Source organism: Lotus japonicus, chromosome 2 (genome assembly GCF_012489685.1).
Source record: "Lotus japonicus ecotype B-129 chromosome 2, LjGifu_v1.2".
NCBI lineage: Eukaryota > Viridiplantae > Streptophyta > Magnoliopsida > Fabales > Fabaceae > Lotus > Lotus japonicus.
Window position 1 is genome coordinate 75865133 of NC_080042.1, and position 16694 is coordinate 75881826.

The 16694-nt window shown below is 36.1% G+C and overlaps 3 protein-coding genes across 3 annotated transcripts; all 3 read right to left on the reverse strand.

Annotated features, from left to right (window-relative positions):
- Positions 1–6396: 6396 nt before the first annotated feature.
- Positions 6397–9233, reverse strand: LOC130739638 (uncharacterized). Its single transcript, XM_057591996.1, has 2 exons — positions 8761–9233; positions 6397–7947 (listed from the first exon to the last, which is right to left on the reverse strand). Exons 1-2 carry the CDS (start codon positions 9075–9077, stop codon positions 7104–7106), a joined length of 1161 nt encoding a protein of 386 aa, XP_057447979.1. The 5' UTR covers positions 9078–9233; the 3' UTR covers positions 6397–7103.
- A 1453-nt stretch (positions 9234–10686) lies between these two features.
- Positions 10687–13800, reverse strand: LOC130739643 (uncharacterized). Its single transcript, XM_057592001.1, has 2 exons — positions 12412–13800; positions 10687–12169 (listed from the first exon to the last, which is right to left on the reverse strand). Exons 1-2 carry the CDS (start codon positions 12702–12704, stop codon positions 11326–11328), a joined length of 1137 nt encoding a protein of 378 aa, XP_057447984.1. The 5' UTR covers positions 12705–13800; the 3' UTR covers positions 10687–11325.
- A 133-nt stretch (positions 13801–13933) lies between these two features.
- Positions 13934–16145, reverse strand: LOC130739642 (uncharacterized). The gene is made up of 2 exons (XM_057591999.1): positions 15722–16145; positions 13934–14861 (listed from the first exon to the last, which is right to left on the reverse strand). Exons 1-2 carry the CDS (start codon positions 16012–16014, stop codon positions 14015–14017), a joined length of 1140 nt encoding a protein of 379 aa, XP_057447982.1. The 5' UTR covers positions 16015–16145; the 3' UTR covers positions 13934–14014.
- Between the last annotated feature and the right edge of the window lie 549 nt (positions 16146–16694).

Genomic DNA, 16694 nt, shown 5'->3' on the forward strand with positions numbered 1-16694 from the left:
AACAATTTCCTCACTCCCCCTTATTCCAATTGGTGGTTGTTGTTAGATCGGCTTCAAAGTAGGCAACAATTGCTTCGGAGATGGGTGCTTCAAGCACAAGACGATGTTTCCTGTGTTTTCTGCCATGCTGAGATGGAAAGCACTGCTCATTTAATTTCGTCTTGTCCAAAGGTTCGTGAGGTGTGGGCACTATGCAATAGCTGGTTAGCTACCCCAATTGTTCATCATTAATATCCTCGGGAGCACCTCTTGCATTTTCCTAGTCATGGATGGAATATAACCCAAAAGTTGGTGAGATTGCCGTCGTTTGGTCGGTATGGCTATTGCATGATGAAACTGTTTTCTGAGCTGCTGATTTTGATAGGGATCACTTGTTGGATTTAATTCAGTTTCAGTCATGGAATTGGATTTGGGGTTTTCACTCTTTGAATGGAAAACAATCCTATGGCTTGTATTCATTCCTGTAGCAGGTTGCTGCCATATTTCGTCATATTTTTTCACTTCTAGTTTCGTGAAGTTGATGGGTATGTGAGGCAATTTGGCTTGTTTTGTTTTGCTGGTGCTACTGGAATTTCTGCCACGTGAGCTTTGTTTTGGGGGAGACAGGGGAGCCGATGGGCCGAGGAGCAAGACACCAAAAGATATCGACGTCACATCTTAACCCAAAACTTAAAGGCATTAGTGAGCCTGACAAACTAATAAAACATCATTTATCATAAAAATATTGGAAACAGAAAATTCAATTTACGTAGGTTTTGTCCAGATCACTTACAAATATCCTCTCTTAGGTCGTCCTCACCTAGGGGTGAATCATAGTAATTGAAGCGAACACGAGGACCCTAAACACACATATCGCCAAGGTAAAATCAAGAGAACGAATCTCCACAGCAGTTGTTCCAAATCAAAACACAACAAAAAAATAAGAAAATCAAGAAAGAAAAACTTTAAATAGCATTTTTTTAAACGCAATTAAATGAACCATGCGGGTAGTTATCTTAAGTGATTCACCCTGAACATGCTTCCTCAAGAATGTTGTTTTTCCTACAAATGTTTGGCATCAAAGCTTAAACCCTAAATCGTATTTTCAAGTAAAGAAAGAAAGATCTAATATCCTAAAAGAAGCTAATTTGTGCCCTTATCCCCAACAATAATCAGCTTGAAATCTCGACGTGGCGCACATTGCGGAGCCTGATTATCCTGGAAAATCAAAGCGGTGGTATAACAAACCAGAGAGAGAAAGAGATATTATCATTCTTTCAGTTGAGAGAGTTCACAGAAACGAAGGCTCAATGAGTGAAGTTTTATATGCTCCAAAGAATGTTAGCGAGGCTTTATATTGGAAATAAAATTACGGGGTGGTGCTGTAATTCTGAAAGCACAACCGAAGGCTGGTCCATCACGGGGTGGTGTTACGCGAGCGAGGAAATGGTTTATATAGAAATGGTTCTCTTTTGAACAATTATATTGAAATTGAAATGGTTCTCAAAGAGTCGTTTGTATAGTGTGTGTATCGCCGCTTTTAACCACCCTTCGAATCTAATTTAATTTAATCATATCATACATAATTGAAGTTAGTGACAGCGGATATCAGATAATAGATCAGACCGTGGGAGTGAATAGCCATATCTGGCACTTGTCGGACATCCGTTAAATCAGATTTATTGCCACATAGAATTATTGGGATCTCCACGCATATCTGGCGAATATCACGACTTAGGCGTCCAACCCTCTTAATTGACTTTCGAGAGGTAAGATCATACAATATAATCGCATAACTTGCATGAATGCGACAAGATACTATGTGAAACAGGGAGCAAGAATCCAAAACAGTAAACCCCGCACCCCACAATAGCTAAGAAATTCACCAAAAAGCAGAAGAAAAAATATCTATTAATGTCAAAGGTGAACAAGCTACAACATCATAAAGATACATGATCCGGTTGCATAAACTTATGCCTTCAAAGAAAAATTCAGCACTAAAACAAAGTGACATAGGAATAAAAAATGCTAGGGAAAGTATATTTGCTTCGAAAACACAAGAGAGTTTTAAATTACTTTTACTCCTTTCTCTTTTTTCCAATTTATATTTTCTTTTATTCTCCAAAAAGTATATTTCACAAGTACAAGTTGTTCTTCCTCCCATACACTTGAAGCATGTCATTGATTGGTATTGTGTCCTAAACAACACACCAAACTAGTATGCTAGCATAACATTAGCTTCTAATTGATATACTTTAAACCATAATCTTTTCAAACGAAAGAAATTACCATGTGTTAAACAAAATATTTTTATCTAACAGTAAACTAAGGGTCTGTTTGGGTAAAAAACTTAATTAAACTCTTAGGACACTATCACACAAGAGTTTATGAATAAGTTATTTGAGAAGCTTATGGAATAGCTCAAAATACTGAATAGGTAGGCATAAATGTATTATCATAAGCTACTTTGAGCAACTTGCGAAAATAATATCAAAACAAATTATAGGTAGGTCAAAAAATATTGATAGTAGTGATTTTGCAATATTCATGACAAACTAATAAGACAACATTTATCATAAAAAAATTGGAAACAGAAAATTCAATTTAAGTAGGTTTTGTCAAGAGAACTTACAAATATCCCTCTCTTAGGTTGTCCTCACCTAGGGGTGAATCATAGTTGTTGAAGCGAAAACTAGGACCCTCAAACGCTCCTATCGCTAAGGTAAAATTAAGAGGACGAATCTCCACAACAGCTGTTCCAAATCAAAACACAAAAAAGAATAAGAAAATCAAGAAAGAAAAACCCGAAATCACATTTTTTAAAGCAATTAAAGGAACCATATGTGTAGTTATCTTAAATGATTCACCCTGAACATGCTTCCTCAAGAATGTTGTTTTTCCTACCAATGTTTGGCACAAAAGCTTAAACCCTAATCATGTTTTGAAGTCAAGAAATAAATATCTAAGATCTAAAAAAAATCTAACTTGTGACCTTATCCCCAAATTGAAGTTAGTGAGGGTGAATATCATATAATAGGTCAGACCGTGGGAGGGAATAGCTCTATCCAGCACTTGTCGGGCATCCGTTAAATAAAATTTATTGTCACATAAAACTATTGGGATCTCCCCGCAAATATGGCGAATATCACGACGTAGGGCTCCAACCCTCTTAATTGACTCTCGGGTTCTATGGCTGTGAAATACTTGAGAAGTAACATGCAACTTTCAAAATTTTCCATACGAGGTCTTGAGATACCCTAGGCAGGAACACACATTCATGAATGCATGTCCCGATGATTATGACGTTAAACAAGCATGGTCACGCTTTGAGGATTGAATGAGAATGTGGTTATATATATAGGTGATTCGTCATATGTGCATCATGGTATGTTAACCATGCTTATGTTTTAGAGTGTTGAGAAGCATATGATGGCTAATGGTTTCTTTTTGGAGATCAATTTTTTTGGACATGTAATTTGCAATCTTGTCTATTGGTAGGACCTTTGTTTTTTCTGATACTTTCTAGCAATTTTGGTAGGGATGATGGAGCATGAGAATGGGTTGTTATTTTTTTTTGAATTCATTGGCTTCCATGGAGGGTATCTCTAGACTTTAGAAATTTGTACTCTTTTTCCTTATCTACAAATTATAGAATCTCATTCTTTTTTATTTACCGAGATAAATTATGTGTCATGCTTAATTTCTGTTGTGCATTTTTTTTCTCCAATAAAAAGATCATAAAATATTATCGCACAATTTGCATGAATGCTGCAGAACAAGATACTATGTAAAACAGGGAGCAATAATCCAAAACAGTAAACCTTGCACCCTACAACAGCTAATGAATTCACCAAAAAAATAGAATAATATCTATTAATGTCAAAGGTGAAAAAGCTTTAACATCATAAAGATACATGATCCGGTTGCATAAACTGATGCCTTCAAAGAAAAGTTCAGCACCGAAACAAAGTGACATAGGAATAAAATGCTAGGAGAAAGTATATTTGCTCCGGATAGCACAAAAGAGTTTTTAATTCCTTTTACTCCCTACTCTTTTTTTCAATTTATATTTTCTTTTATTCTCCAAAAATTATATTTCACAAGTATAAGTTGTTTTTCCTCCCATACGTATGAAGCATGTCATTGATTGGTATTGTGTCCTAAACAACACATCAAACTATTTTTTTTTTGAAATGAAATAACACATCATACTAGTATGATAGCATATCATTAGCTTCTAATTGACATACTTTAAACCATAATCTTTTCAAAAGAAAGAAATTATCATATGTTAAACAAAACATAGTAGTGATTTTGCAATATTAGTGAGCATGACAAACTAATAAGACATCATTTATCATAAAAAAATTGGAAACAGAAAATTCAATTTAAGTAGGTTTTGTCAAGAAAACTTACAAATATCCCACTCTTAGGTCGTTCGTCCTCACCTAGGGGTGAATCATAGTAGTTGAAGCGAACACGGGGACCCCGAAACGCACCTATAGCTAAGGTAAAATCAAGATGACGAATCTCCACAACAGTTATACCAAATCAAAACACAAAAAATAAGAAAATAAAAAAGAAAAACCCTAAATCGCATTTTTAAAAGCAATTAAATGAACCATACGTGTAGTCATCTTAAGTGACCCTGAACATGCTTCCTCAAGAATGTTGTTTTTCCTGCAAATGTTTGGCACAAAAGCCTAAACCCTAAATCGTATTTTGAAGTCAAGAAAGAAGGATCTAAGATAAAAAAAACTAACTTGTGCCCTTATCCCTAGTAATAATCAGCTTGATATCTCGGCGTGGTGCACGTCGCGGAGACTGGTTATCCTAGAAAATCAAAGCGGTGGTATAACAAACCAGAGAGAGAAAGAGAAAAAAGAGAGAGGGAGAGAAAGACAGAGATTGCCATTCTTTCAATTGAGAGAGTTCACAGAAACGAATGCTCAATTAATTACTGTTTTAGTTGCTACATAGGGCATTCGATAGTTTCATCTAGCTTTCGGTCATACGGTATAGCACTTCTCGGTGCTGTAATTCCGAAAGAAGAAGTGGAAATGCAAAGGGAAGTCCAAGGGCATGACCAACTTCCTTGGGATAATCGTGGGTCCAGGTTAATTAACTCTTAGACATCTAAGGGTGGCTCGATATCAAATTTAGGACATGCTCTAATACCATCTTAGATTTTGTGCTAAGCGCCTAAGCCTAATTCCAACATCAAAGCTAGCTTGTGAGGTGAGGATTGGTCTAGCCTTTACAAGGACTATTTTGACCATATCTCTACTTCATGTGGGATCTTAATGATTTTCAACTGGATGTTACTTTTTCTATGCATCTGTGTTTACATAATCTGGTATTCTACGTTGCTCTTTCTAGGGATGGCAATGGGGCAAAAAATAATCTGTACCCGCGGATTAAAATATGTCACGCGTATAATGACTCGCGCGTTCAGGTACCCGCGGGTTTGGAAAACTGATATTTTAAATATCCATCCACAAACAGGGCGGGGAGGATATCCGCGTCGTCGACACGTGGATACTCGTTATATCAAAATTACATAAATACCCTCCTTATATACTTAAGAGTTAAGTCCCTAAATTGAAAATTTTAGGGTTTTACTTCTCCCAAATTGAATCAATCAGCGCTGCCAAGCACTCCTCTGCCTCTCTTTCATCTCCCAAAATCATTGTCGCAAGCCCGCCACCGCTCATCGCCTGCTTCTATGGCTACAACTATGCCACCACCATCTCCTCCAATTCCATGAAAACCATCGATCTCGCCACCACCCACCGCCGTCCAAGCTTTTGGGTTAGTATCAATCTGGGTAGGTTCGAGTTCGTCGCCACCACCCACCACCGGCGTCGTCCAAGCTTCTCCTGCCGTTGTCTCCGGCGTGCGTCTCCAGCTTCGTTCTCGCCAAAAATTAAAAAACTTGATTTATTTTTCACAACTTCCTTATTTGTGGCGGTAAAAAACCGCCACAAAACTGGGGTATCTATAGTGGTAGACATTGTAGAGTGATTTATGAATCACCACCGTATCTATTTAGTATTTATCTTCTATAAATCCTAAAGTCGGAGGTGCATGTGAGCTCTAAGAAATAGTTGATAGATACACATACAAGAATTGATGTTATATTTTGTGAGGACAAAAATATATTTAAGCCTTTGTTTTTTATTTGTAGTTCAATTTGGGTTGGATGCTCAACAGTTATATTGTGGGTTAAGAGAATGAAAAACATATTATTTTAATCATAAAGTTTATTGATCCAAACCTTATTTTAAAGTTGGAGTGTCACTTAAACTTACTTTGATGAGTAAAGAAAATGAGATGTAGCTACAAAGTATAAGAAACTCTAAATTAAATTAAATATGTTATTAAGAAAGATATAGTATTCTTACTTGGAATGATTACTGAAAAACTAAATGAATAAACAAATTTGATTCTTAGACAACAAGATCACACACAATTGAAAATGTAGATTACAAGACTAGGCACTCTCTTTACAGGACCTAGTAGTAATATCCACTTGAAAACAGAACAGGATGAATTTGTCTTGGTGTAGAACTTGTCATTCTCTTTTTTTTTTTTTTTTTTTTGATAATTTGGAGGGCAAAAGCCCAGAACTTGTCATTCTCAGTGCTTCTAAGTTGAAGAGAGTGTATGAAAGCATAGTTAAGTACTATGCTCCCATCCAATATCGTAAGTACAAAAGTTAACTAAAACATAACATCCAAACTTCTTCCATCCATTAGTCCCTTCAAACTCTTCCACTTTCTTAACTCTGATCTGCTTTTCTTTCCCTCCAGTCCACCCAACTCTTTCCAGCTCCCACTTCATTCTCTTAACTATTGCAGTGCTCAGTCCCACACTGTTCTTCTCTCCAACATTGTTGAAACTATTAAACTAGAAAAGACCTTCAGCAGAATCCATATTGTCCTTCACAGCTTCCAAGCTAGCAATCACAACTACTTTTAACCAACAACATCCACATTCACAGTATTCTTTATTCTATCAATTTGTAGCTACATGAATAAGATGTATATATAACAAGCACCATATGTTAAACTACCTAATTAGAAAGAAAAGCAAAGATCAAAGTAAGACAATTGAGAAAAAAATCACTCCCATTTGCACCTAATTTGATTTGTGTGCCTGTAATCACAAGTTAGCACCAATCTTGTATCCATTCTCTTCAACACAAAACTTTCAACCAGCACATAACACCCAAATTTCTTCCACTCATTTGTTCCTCCAAACTTCTCTACTCTTTCCACTCTCACTTGCCTCATATCCCCTGCAATCCATCCAACTCTTTGTTGTTCCCACTTCATTCCCTCAACAACTTCCATACTCAACCCAACACTTGTCTCTGCCCCCACATCATCAAAACTCTTAAACCACAATACCCCATCAACAACACCATTTTCATCCCAGACAGCATCCTTGCCTGCAACCTTGGCAACTTCTGTTTGAACAATAACATCTACAAGCACAACATTTTTCCCGCTATTTTCCTTTGAGAATATTCTTTCCCATCTCTGCTCAAGTGTCAACTCATAGAACACTGACATCTTCATCTGTTCCTTTGATTTCATTCCTTCTTTCACAAACATAAAAGGACAATACCACTTTCCCACAACCACTGATTCACAACAATCATTGGTCAATGGGAAGTTGAAATCTGGTAGCCTGGAACGTAAGATGTCATTGGAACCCAATGCTTCGCCCAAACTGTAATGGCGGGGAGTGCTAGCACGAAGCCTCCACCTTTTTTTCCTCAATAAACCAGGTGGAATTCCATCTATGGCAACAGACTTTGCTTCGAAACCATGATTTTTCTTGATTATCTGAACCTGCTGATAATCGTTGAAGGGTTCTAAAGGCTTTGGTTTAACATCATGAATGAAAGTAAAACATAAACAAGTTTCCATGTCCTCTTCCCTTGAACTCGTGCTAGCTCCTCTGAAATCAATTGAAATTTGAAAATGAAGTTTTGAACTATCAAAATGTACCCACATAGACATACAAGTTTTGGTACAATCAAAATACATTTTAGCGGCGACTTTTAATAGCAGCTAAGCCATCAAAAACCCCACTAACATGTTGATTATGTCCCCAAAATTTGTTTTACATATAAACTCACTAATATATCATGTAGAAACTAACTTGAATGTTATAACTAGCATTCAAATAAGATGAAAGACTGAAGTCAAAGATCAAATATAGCGTTGTATTGTTTGGTATAGAAAAAATTCCATACGATGTGTGAAAATTTATTGGTCAACCTTACCATCTAGAACAATAAAATTATTTATAATCAAGTAGAATTCTGTGAAATTTTTAACCGGCTTACTTAAAGGCATGCACTATTGATCCATGTAGAATGATTTTAAATAACCTCATGCAGAAAAAAGGGTAAAAATTATTTTACTAATAAATGTTCATGGAAATATTATCAATTGCTTTTGGCACTATAAATATTAATTATTTCTGGTTTGAAGTTAAAAATCTTAGCTGAGTAAATATAAAACTAAGATCAGTTATCTATATATCATGAAACCCTATTAGATGTCATTTCTCAATCTTCTCATTAAGAGTTGGAAGCAGTTAATTAGCATGGTGTTATTTATACCTGAGCCTGGTTATATATGTAGTTAAAATTCTGAAGGTGACTAAAAGTGAAAATATAAATACAGGTTAATTGATATAGAAAAGTGATCATACCCCTGTTCATACATACAGGTTAAATATAAGAGTGAATTGATTCATACATACCCTTGTTCCTTCCCTCTCCTTCTTATGACGTAGTAGCGGTTTGAAGACAAGGGCTGATTCAATACCGGAACAAACATGGATTTTTCATACTCATAGTGGTCTTTTTCACCTATTCTTGATCTGAACTCGATTGTTAAGTCTTTGTTCTGAGGGAAAGGAAGATCGCTGATGTTGGAATTCTTGCAACCGAAACAATTGTAAGTCTCAGATTCTTCATCCATGATTACAAGATAACCTGAACTCGGACCCGATGGAGGTGGGTCAACAAGAGCATGGGGGTTCCTTTTGTACATGGAAAGCAGTCTTGTTACATACATTTTCTCAGCAAACACTCTGGTCTTGAACTCAGTTGTATAAGTATTCCCTTGATAATGCTCGTTTGTTTAATTTGCTCCGATCCCCACGTACACATACACATATATAGATGAATGGAAGCATGTACTTGTTTATCTTTGGATATAAATGTCAAACATGCAACTTTGAATTCATCGAAATCAAAGAATTGAATTATTGGTCATTTGTCTCAGATATCTATCTTCAAATACAATACAGGATAAACCGCGTTTGACTATTGACCATGTGTTGTTCTGAATATTGGTATATTCTTCAATTGGTTCTTAGTCTAATCACATTGGAGATAAGTGAGTTGGAAATAAATTAATAAATAAAATATAGAAATTTCTACTCACTTATCTTCAATGTGATTAGATGATGAGTTATTTAACCCAAACTTTTCTGGGGTCATTTAGACAATCCCTCTTTAAAATCATTTTAGAATGTGGTTTCAACTTTAGTTATCTATTGACCTGGTCCATTCAAATTATCAAACGATGATAACGTGACTACCATGGATCTATCTATCTGTTTGCAAAGCTAATTTATTTATGTTATATAAATTTTGTATATTAGGGTTAGTCTCGGCGCAATAGTAAGGTTGTTGTTATGTGATTTTGCGGTTATGCGTTCGAACGATGGAATTAACCTTTTGAAAATTTAAGATAAGTCTACCTACATTAGATCCACAAAGTAGATCCGGACAATCCTTAAATCTCGCGCATAGTGAAAGCTTTATAACACCAAGTGGTAGGTGCAGGTGAGCTTTGAGCAATTGATAGATACACATACAAGAATTAGTACCATACTTTGTAGCGACCAAGAACATATTTAAGCCTTGTTTTTCTATTTGTAATTCAATTTGAGTTGCATGCTCATCGGAGTAAGTTTAGGTGATACTCCAACTTTAAAATAAGATTTAAATCTTCTATAAGCAGTAGACTTTATAATTAAAATAACATTTTTTCCTGGCTCTAAATTAAATATGCTATTAATTAATTTGCACTGTATCTCATCATGCAAAAATCAAGAAGGAAGATATTGGAATGATTTCTGACAAGTTTGTCAAACTCGAGAGTTTAAGTAAACTCGTGGATTGCCCATGAACTCGACTCGTAAACTCGTAAGAGTTTACCTCATGCAAAAATAATATTTATAAACCCACGCAATAATGGTGAAAACCCCAATAAAATTAAAAGTATGTGCTTAAATAACAAAATAATTGACAATTTTAAAAATATTGCAGTAGCACACTCTTGTACACAATAAACAAACAAAGAAATGTTAGAAAAAAAGAGGAAAAGAGACAGAAAGCGGAATTAATTTGTGAATAATAAAAGTAGTATTGCAAAGACTTTGTCATGAAATATTGTCATTTTAATAAATAAATGGTTTTTCTCCTTTTTTATATGCTAAACTCGTGAAATCGTAAGTAAACTCGCGAGCTGAGTTTATCGAGTTTACCCGAGTTCACCCAAGTTTATGAAAAAGAGAGTTTACTGCGATTTAACTCGTTTTGGTTACCTAGGATCGTAAACTCGTAAGAGTTTAAGAGTTAAAACTAGAGTTTAATAACCTTGATTTCTGAAAATCTAAATGAATAAACAAATTTTATTCTTAGACAACAAGATCACACACAATTGAAAATGTAGATTACAAGACTAGGCACTCTCTTTTCTTTCTCATAGACCTAGTAATATACACTTGAAAACAGAACAGGATGAATTTGTCTTGGTGTGGAATTTGTCATTCCCATTTGCTTCTAAGTTGATGAGATCGTTTGAGAGCATAGTTAAGCACTATGCTTCCATCCAATCTCTTAAGTACAAAGGTCTCAACCAAAACATAACATCCAAAGTCGTTCATCCATCCATTAGTCCCTTCAAATTCCTCCACTTTGTTAACCCTACAATACACCCAACTCTTTCCTGCTGCCACTTCAATTCATTAATTCTCTCAACTATTGCAGTGCTCAGTCTCACACTATTCTTCTCTTAAACATTGTTAAAACTATTAAACCACAAAAGACCTTCAGCAGCATCCATCTTGTCCATCACAGCTTCCAGGCTAGCAATCACAACTACTTTTCAACAACATCCACATTCACAGTATTCTTCATTCCACCATTTTTTTGAAGCTACATGAATAAGATGTATATATAACAAGCACCATATATTAAAATACCTAAGTACGAAGAAAGCAAAGATCAAAGTACGACAATTGAGAAAGCTATCACTCCCATTTGCACCTAATTTGATTTGTGTGACTGTAATCACAAGTTAGCACCAATCTTGTATCCATTCTCTTCAACACAAAGCTTTCAACAAGCACATAACACCCAAATTTCCTCCACTCATTTGTTCCTCCAAACTCTTCTACTCTTTCCACTCTCACTTGCCTCATATTCCCTGCAATCCATCCAACTCTTTCTTGTTCCCACTTCATTCCCTCAACAACTTCCAAACTCAGTCCAACCCTTGTCTCTACCCCCACATCATCAAAACTTGTAAACACAACCATACTACTATTTTCATCCCAATCAGCATCCCTGCCTGCAACCTTGGCAGCTTCAGTTTGAACAACAACATCTACTAGCGCAGCATTTTCCTTTTCCTCACTCTTTTCCTTTGAGAATATCTTTTCCCATCTTTGCTCAAGTGTCAACTCATAGAACACTGACATCTTCATCTGCGCCTTTAATTTCATTCCTTCTTTCACAAACATAAAAGGACAGTACCACTTCCCCACAACCACTGATTCAGAACAATCATTGGACAATGGGAAGTTAAAATCCGGTAGCCTGGAGCGCAAGGTGTCATTGGAGCCCAATGCTTCGCCCAAACGGTAATTGCTGGGAGTGATGGCACGAAGCATCCACCCTTTTCTGTTCAATATACCTGGAGGAATTCCATCAGGGGCAACGGACTTTGCTTCGAAACCATAATCACTCTTCTTGATTATCTCAATCTGCTGATAATCGTTGAAGGGTTCCAAAGGTTTTGGTTTCACATCTTGGGGGACAAGGCAACATAAACAAGTTTCCATGTCCTCTTCCTTTGAACTTGTGCTAGCATGCCTGAAATCAATTCAAATTTGGAAATGAAGTTTGAATTATACCAATAATAGATAGGCTTCATATACCGTCGACCAAGAAAAACACAGTAAGTTAAAAATGTTTCTCTGCAAATTAGTTTAGCACATAAAGAGCATATTGTGAATAATATGTATTGAATATTAGTCCTAAAAACATGAATGGACCGGTTTTGTATAGAAAAGTATGAAGGTTAATTGATATAGAAAAGTGATTTATACACATACCCCTGTTCCTTCCCTCTCCTTCTTATGACATAGTAGCGGTTTGAAGACAAGGGCTGATTCAATACTGGAACAAACATGGAGTCCTCATTATCACTTCCATAGTTGATGGTTAAGTCTTTGTTCTGAGGGAAAGGAAGTTCCCTGATGTAGGAACTCTTGTGACCGAACCAATTGTAAGTCTCATATTCTTTGTCCATGATTATAAGATAACCTGAGTTTGGACCAGATGGAGGTGGGTCTACAAGAGCCTGGGGGTTACTTTTGTACATGGAAAGGACTCTTGTTACATACATTTTCTCTGCAAACACTCTGGTCTATATTTAACTCAGTTGTATAAGTATTCCCTTGATAATACTCGTTTGTTTAGTTTGTTCCCCACATACACATATATATATATAGATGAATGGAAGCATGTGCCTGTTGTTTATCTTTGGAATACTTCGTTGTTATCCTGTAATGTCAAACATTAAGGAATTGGATTGTCAGAATGTCAAACAATAAACCACGTTAGACAATTTGACAATGTGTTATAGAATATATACAATTGGTTCTTTAAAATCATTTTAGAATGTGATTTCATTATTATCTATTGATCTGGACCTTTCAAATTATTCAACGATGGTGAAGTGACGATGGATCATCTATCTGTTTGCAAAGCTATTTTTTTTGTGATTTATAAATTCTCTATATATTTAGTACTAAATCCTGAAGTAGGAGGTGAATACTTTGTGTCGTCGGGCTCCGCTTTCGCAGTCGTATTCCGATGTTTCCATCATTTGCTTAAGCTTATGCTGGAGTTTGATTAGGACCTACAAGAGCCCTCCTCTTGTCTCCATATTCTCAAAGTTGTTTTTTTGACTCCATTTGAGGCCGAGGCCATTGAAGCCAAGATTAGTGCTTCCCATTGTTCCTGAATCAACTTTTGAGTATCGAGCAGGCTGAGAACATAAAAGTATAGGAATTATATTGAGTGAAGAAAGTGAGTCTACAATGTGTGAGGACCCCATAATATAGTTGGTGAGCCCCAAACCCCGAAGATCCAAATACATTGAACTCAGGTAATTAGCTAAATAGGCTATGTTACATAAGTGGGGGAGGAAATCAAGGGATTCGCTAAACTAATAAGGGGGGTGCATCTGAAGGACTGATCTTCTAGCAGGTTAAGTGATCTCCGCGTTGTGCCCAATGTATCTATTAGGCCATGACGTATCCGCCAAGATATCTCACTCACCTGGCATGGCCCGGGTTCGGTTTGAATCTGTTTTGTCTTGCTCCAGGTCCATACCGGTACACCCACTTAGAAGTCAATTGATTTATCTTTTAATTTGATATTTTTTGAGGGTTTTTTACATCGTGGTTTAAGGGCATGCATTAGCCTTTTAGCTAGCATGTTTGTTCTCCTTTTGCTTATGTATGTGCATTGCAATATCACTTTTTAAAACTTATTTTCACATATTGTAAGTGTCGTTAGACGAGCTTTGAGTATTTATTCAAATATATTTTAGAAATGGAGAATCAAAGCTAATGTGTAACAAGAATCAAATATTAAAATGCCAAATTAGGATGAAAAACAAAGATCAAAGTAAAACATATGAGAAAGCATTCACTCCCATTTGCCCCTAATTTGATTTGTGTGCCTGTAATCACAAGTCAGCATCAATCTTCTATCCATTCTCTTGAGCACAAAACTTTCAACCAGCACATAACACCCCAATTTCTTCCACTTATTCGTTCCTCCAAACTCCTCTACTCTCTCCACCCTCACTTGCCTCATGTTCCCTGCAACCCATCCAACTCTTTGTTGTTCCCATTTCATTCCCTCAACAATTTCCATACTCAATCCAACACTTGTCTCTGCCCCCGCATCATCAAAACTCTTATACCACAATACCCCATCAACAACACCATTTTCATCCCAAACAGCATCCTTGCCTGCAACCTTGACAACTTCTGTTTGAACATTAACATCTACAAACACAACATTTTTCCCACTGTTTTCCTTTGAGAATACTTTTTCCCATCTTTGCTCAAGTGTTAACTCATAGAACACTGACATCTTCATTTGCTCCTTTAGTTTCATTCCTTCTTTCACAAACATAAAAGGACAGTACCACTTTCCCACAACCACTGATTCAGAACAATGATTGGATAATGAGAAGTTGAAATCTGGTAGCTTGGAACGCAAGCTGTCGTTGCAGCCCAATGCTTTGCCCAAACGGTAACTGCGGGGAGTGCTAGCACGAAGCGTCCACCCTTTTCTCGACAATAAACCAGGAGGAATTCCATCAGCCGCAACAGACTTTGCTTTGAAACTATAACCACTCTTCTTGATTATCTCAATCTGCTGATAATCGTTGAAGGGTTCCAAAGGTTTTGGTTTAACATCTTGGGGGACAAGGCAACATAAACAAGTTTCCATGTCCTCTTCCTTTGAACTCGTGATAGCTCGGCTGAAATCAGTTCAAATTTGAAAATGAAGTTTTGAACTACGATAATGATTGAGACATAAACATAGGTGACATACAATCAAGGTACATGTTAGTGGTGAGTTTTAACCACTGCTAATATTTGTGACGGTTACAACACTGCTAAGATGTATGTCAATTGTATGTTGCCAGAATCTGTATATTTACTTATAAGAACTCTTTGAACTATTATACCAATGTTAACTCACCAATATATCATGTGTCAAGCTTTTTTTTTTGAAATCACATGTATAACTAAAGCTTTAAAACTAACTTGAATGTAAATGCTATAATTTGCATATTAATGTTCATGTAAAAGTTATCATTTGCTTTTACATGAACAGGCCTTGAAAGCTCATAAACCAGCTGAATCAAATTGACTCTATCTGCTAGCGAAATTGAATAGCTTGGGGGTTAAGCACATTTATAGAGAAGTAAATACAATTGCTGATTTTTTAGCCAAGAATGGTTGTAATAGAATCGGTTCTATATGGATTTGTAATGAAGGATTGATAGGTGTCTAGACCTAGATGAGAAAGGTGTTCCCATGATCCTTTATCTCTATATTTTATGAATAATACAATTTATCCTTAAAAAGAAAAAATAAATTGCTTTTGCACTATAAACATGAGACATTTCTGGTTTGAAGCTTCTGAGTAAAACTAATATCACTTATGTATAAACATGAAACCCTATTAGATGTCATTTCTCAATCTTCCCAGTAAGAGTTGGGAGCAGTTAATTAATTAGCATGGTGTTATACCTGAGCCTGGTTACTTGTAGTAAAAATTCTGAAGAATGAAAATATGAAGGTTAATTGATATAGAGAAGTGATTCATACATACCCTTGGTTCTTTCCTCTCCTTCTTAAGACATAGTAGCGGTTTGAAGACAAGGGCTGATTCAATACTGGAACAAACATGGCATCTTCATCATCGCTTCCATAGCTGATGCTTAAGTCTTTGTTCTGAGGGAAAGGAAGATCACTGATATAACCCTCCTTGCAACCGAAACAATTGTAAGTCTCAGATTCTTCATCCATGATAACAAGATAACCTGAATTTGGACCAGATGGAGGTGGCTCTACAAGAGCATGGGGGTTACTTTTGTACATGGAAAGGACTCTTGTTACATACATTTTTCCTGCAAACTCTCTGGTCTTGAACTCAGTTGTATAAGTATTCCCTTGATAATACTCCTTGTTTAATTTGTTCCCCACACACACATATATAGATGAGTGGAAGCATGTATTATTGTATTAGTTGTTTATCTTTGGATATACTTCGTTGTAATTTGTTATACATGTAATGTCAAACAACTTTGAATTCAACGAAATTATTGAATTGGATTATTGGTCATTTGTCTCAGACATCTTCAAATGCAATGTTCAGGATAAACCGCGTTAGACTATTGTGTTGTCTGTATATTGGTATATTCTTATAGAATACACAATCAAACAACTTTCATTATCTATTGACCTGGTCCTTTCAAATTATTCAACGATGATGATGTGGCCATGGATCTATCTATCTGTTTGCATCCTAATTTATTTATTATATATCAATTTTGTATACAAGGATGAGTCTTGACGCAATGGTAAAATTGTTATGTAACTTTGCAGTCACAGGTTCGAGCCGGGAATCAGTTTCTTGGATTTGGCCCCCTTCTTTGATCTCACGCATAGCGGGAGCTTTAGAATACCATATCTGTTGTGTCTTCCACAAATTCTGAAGTGGGAGCTGCATGTTAGCTTTGAGCAATAGTTGATAGATACACATACAACAATTGGTGCAATGAATTTTTTATGTCAACAATGAT

Coding starts and splice junctions, on each gene's coding strand:
- LOC130739638 (XM_057591996.1), bottom strand. CDS start 9,077: ATGTATGTAACAAGACTGCTTTCCATGTACAAAAGGAACCCCCATGCT. Junction 7,948..8,760: donor AGGAGAGGGAAGGAACAAGG/GTATGTATGAAT, acceptor AATTGATTTCAG/AGGAGCTAGCACGAGTTCAA.
- LOC130739643 (XM_057592001.1), bottom strand. CDS start 12,704: ATGTATGTAACAAGAGTCCTTTCCATGTACAAAAGTAACCCCCAGGCT. Junction 12,170..12,411: donor AGGAGAGGGAAGGAACAGGG/GTATGTGTATAA, acceptor AATTGATTTCAG/GCATGCTAGCACAAGTTCAA.
- LOC130739642 (XM_057591999.1), bottom strand. CDS start 16,014: ATGTATGTAACAAGAGTCCTTTCCATGTACAAAAGTAACCCCCATGCT. Junction 14,862..15,721: donor AGGAGAGGAAAGAACCAAGG/GTATGTATGAAT, acceptor AACTGATTTCAG/CCGAGCTATCACGAGTTCAA.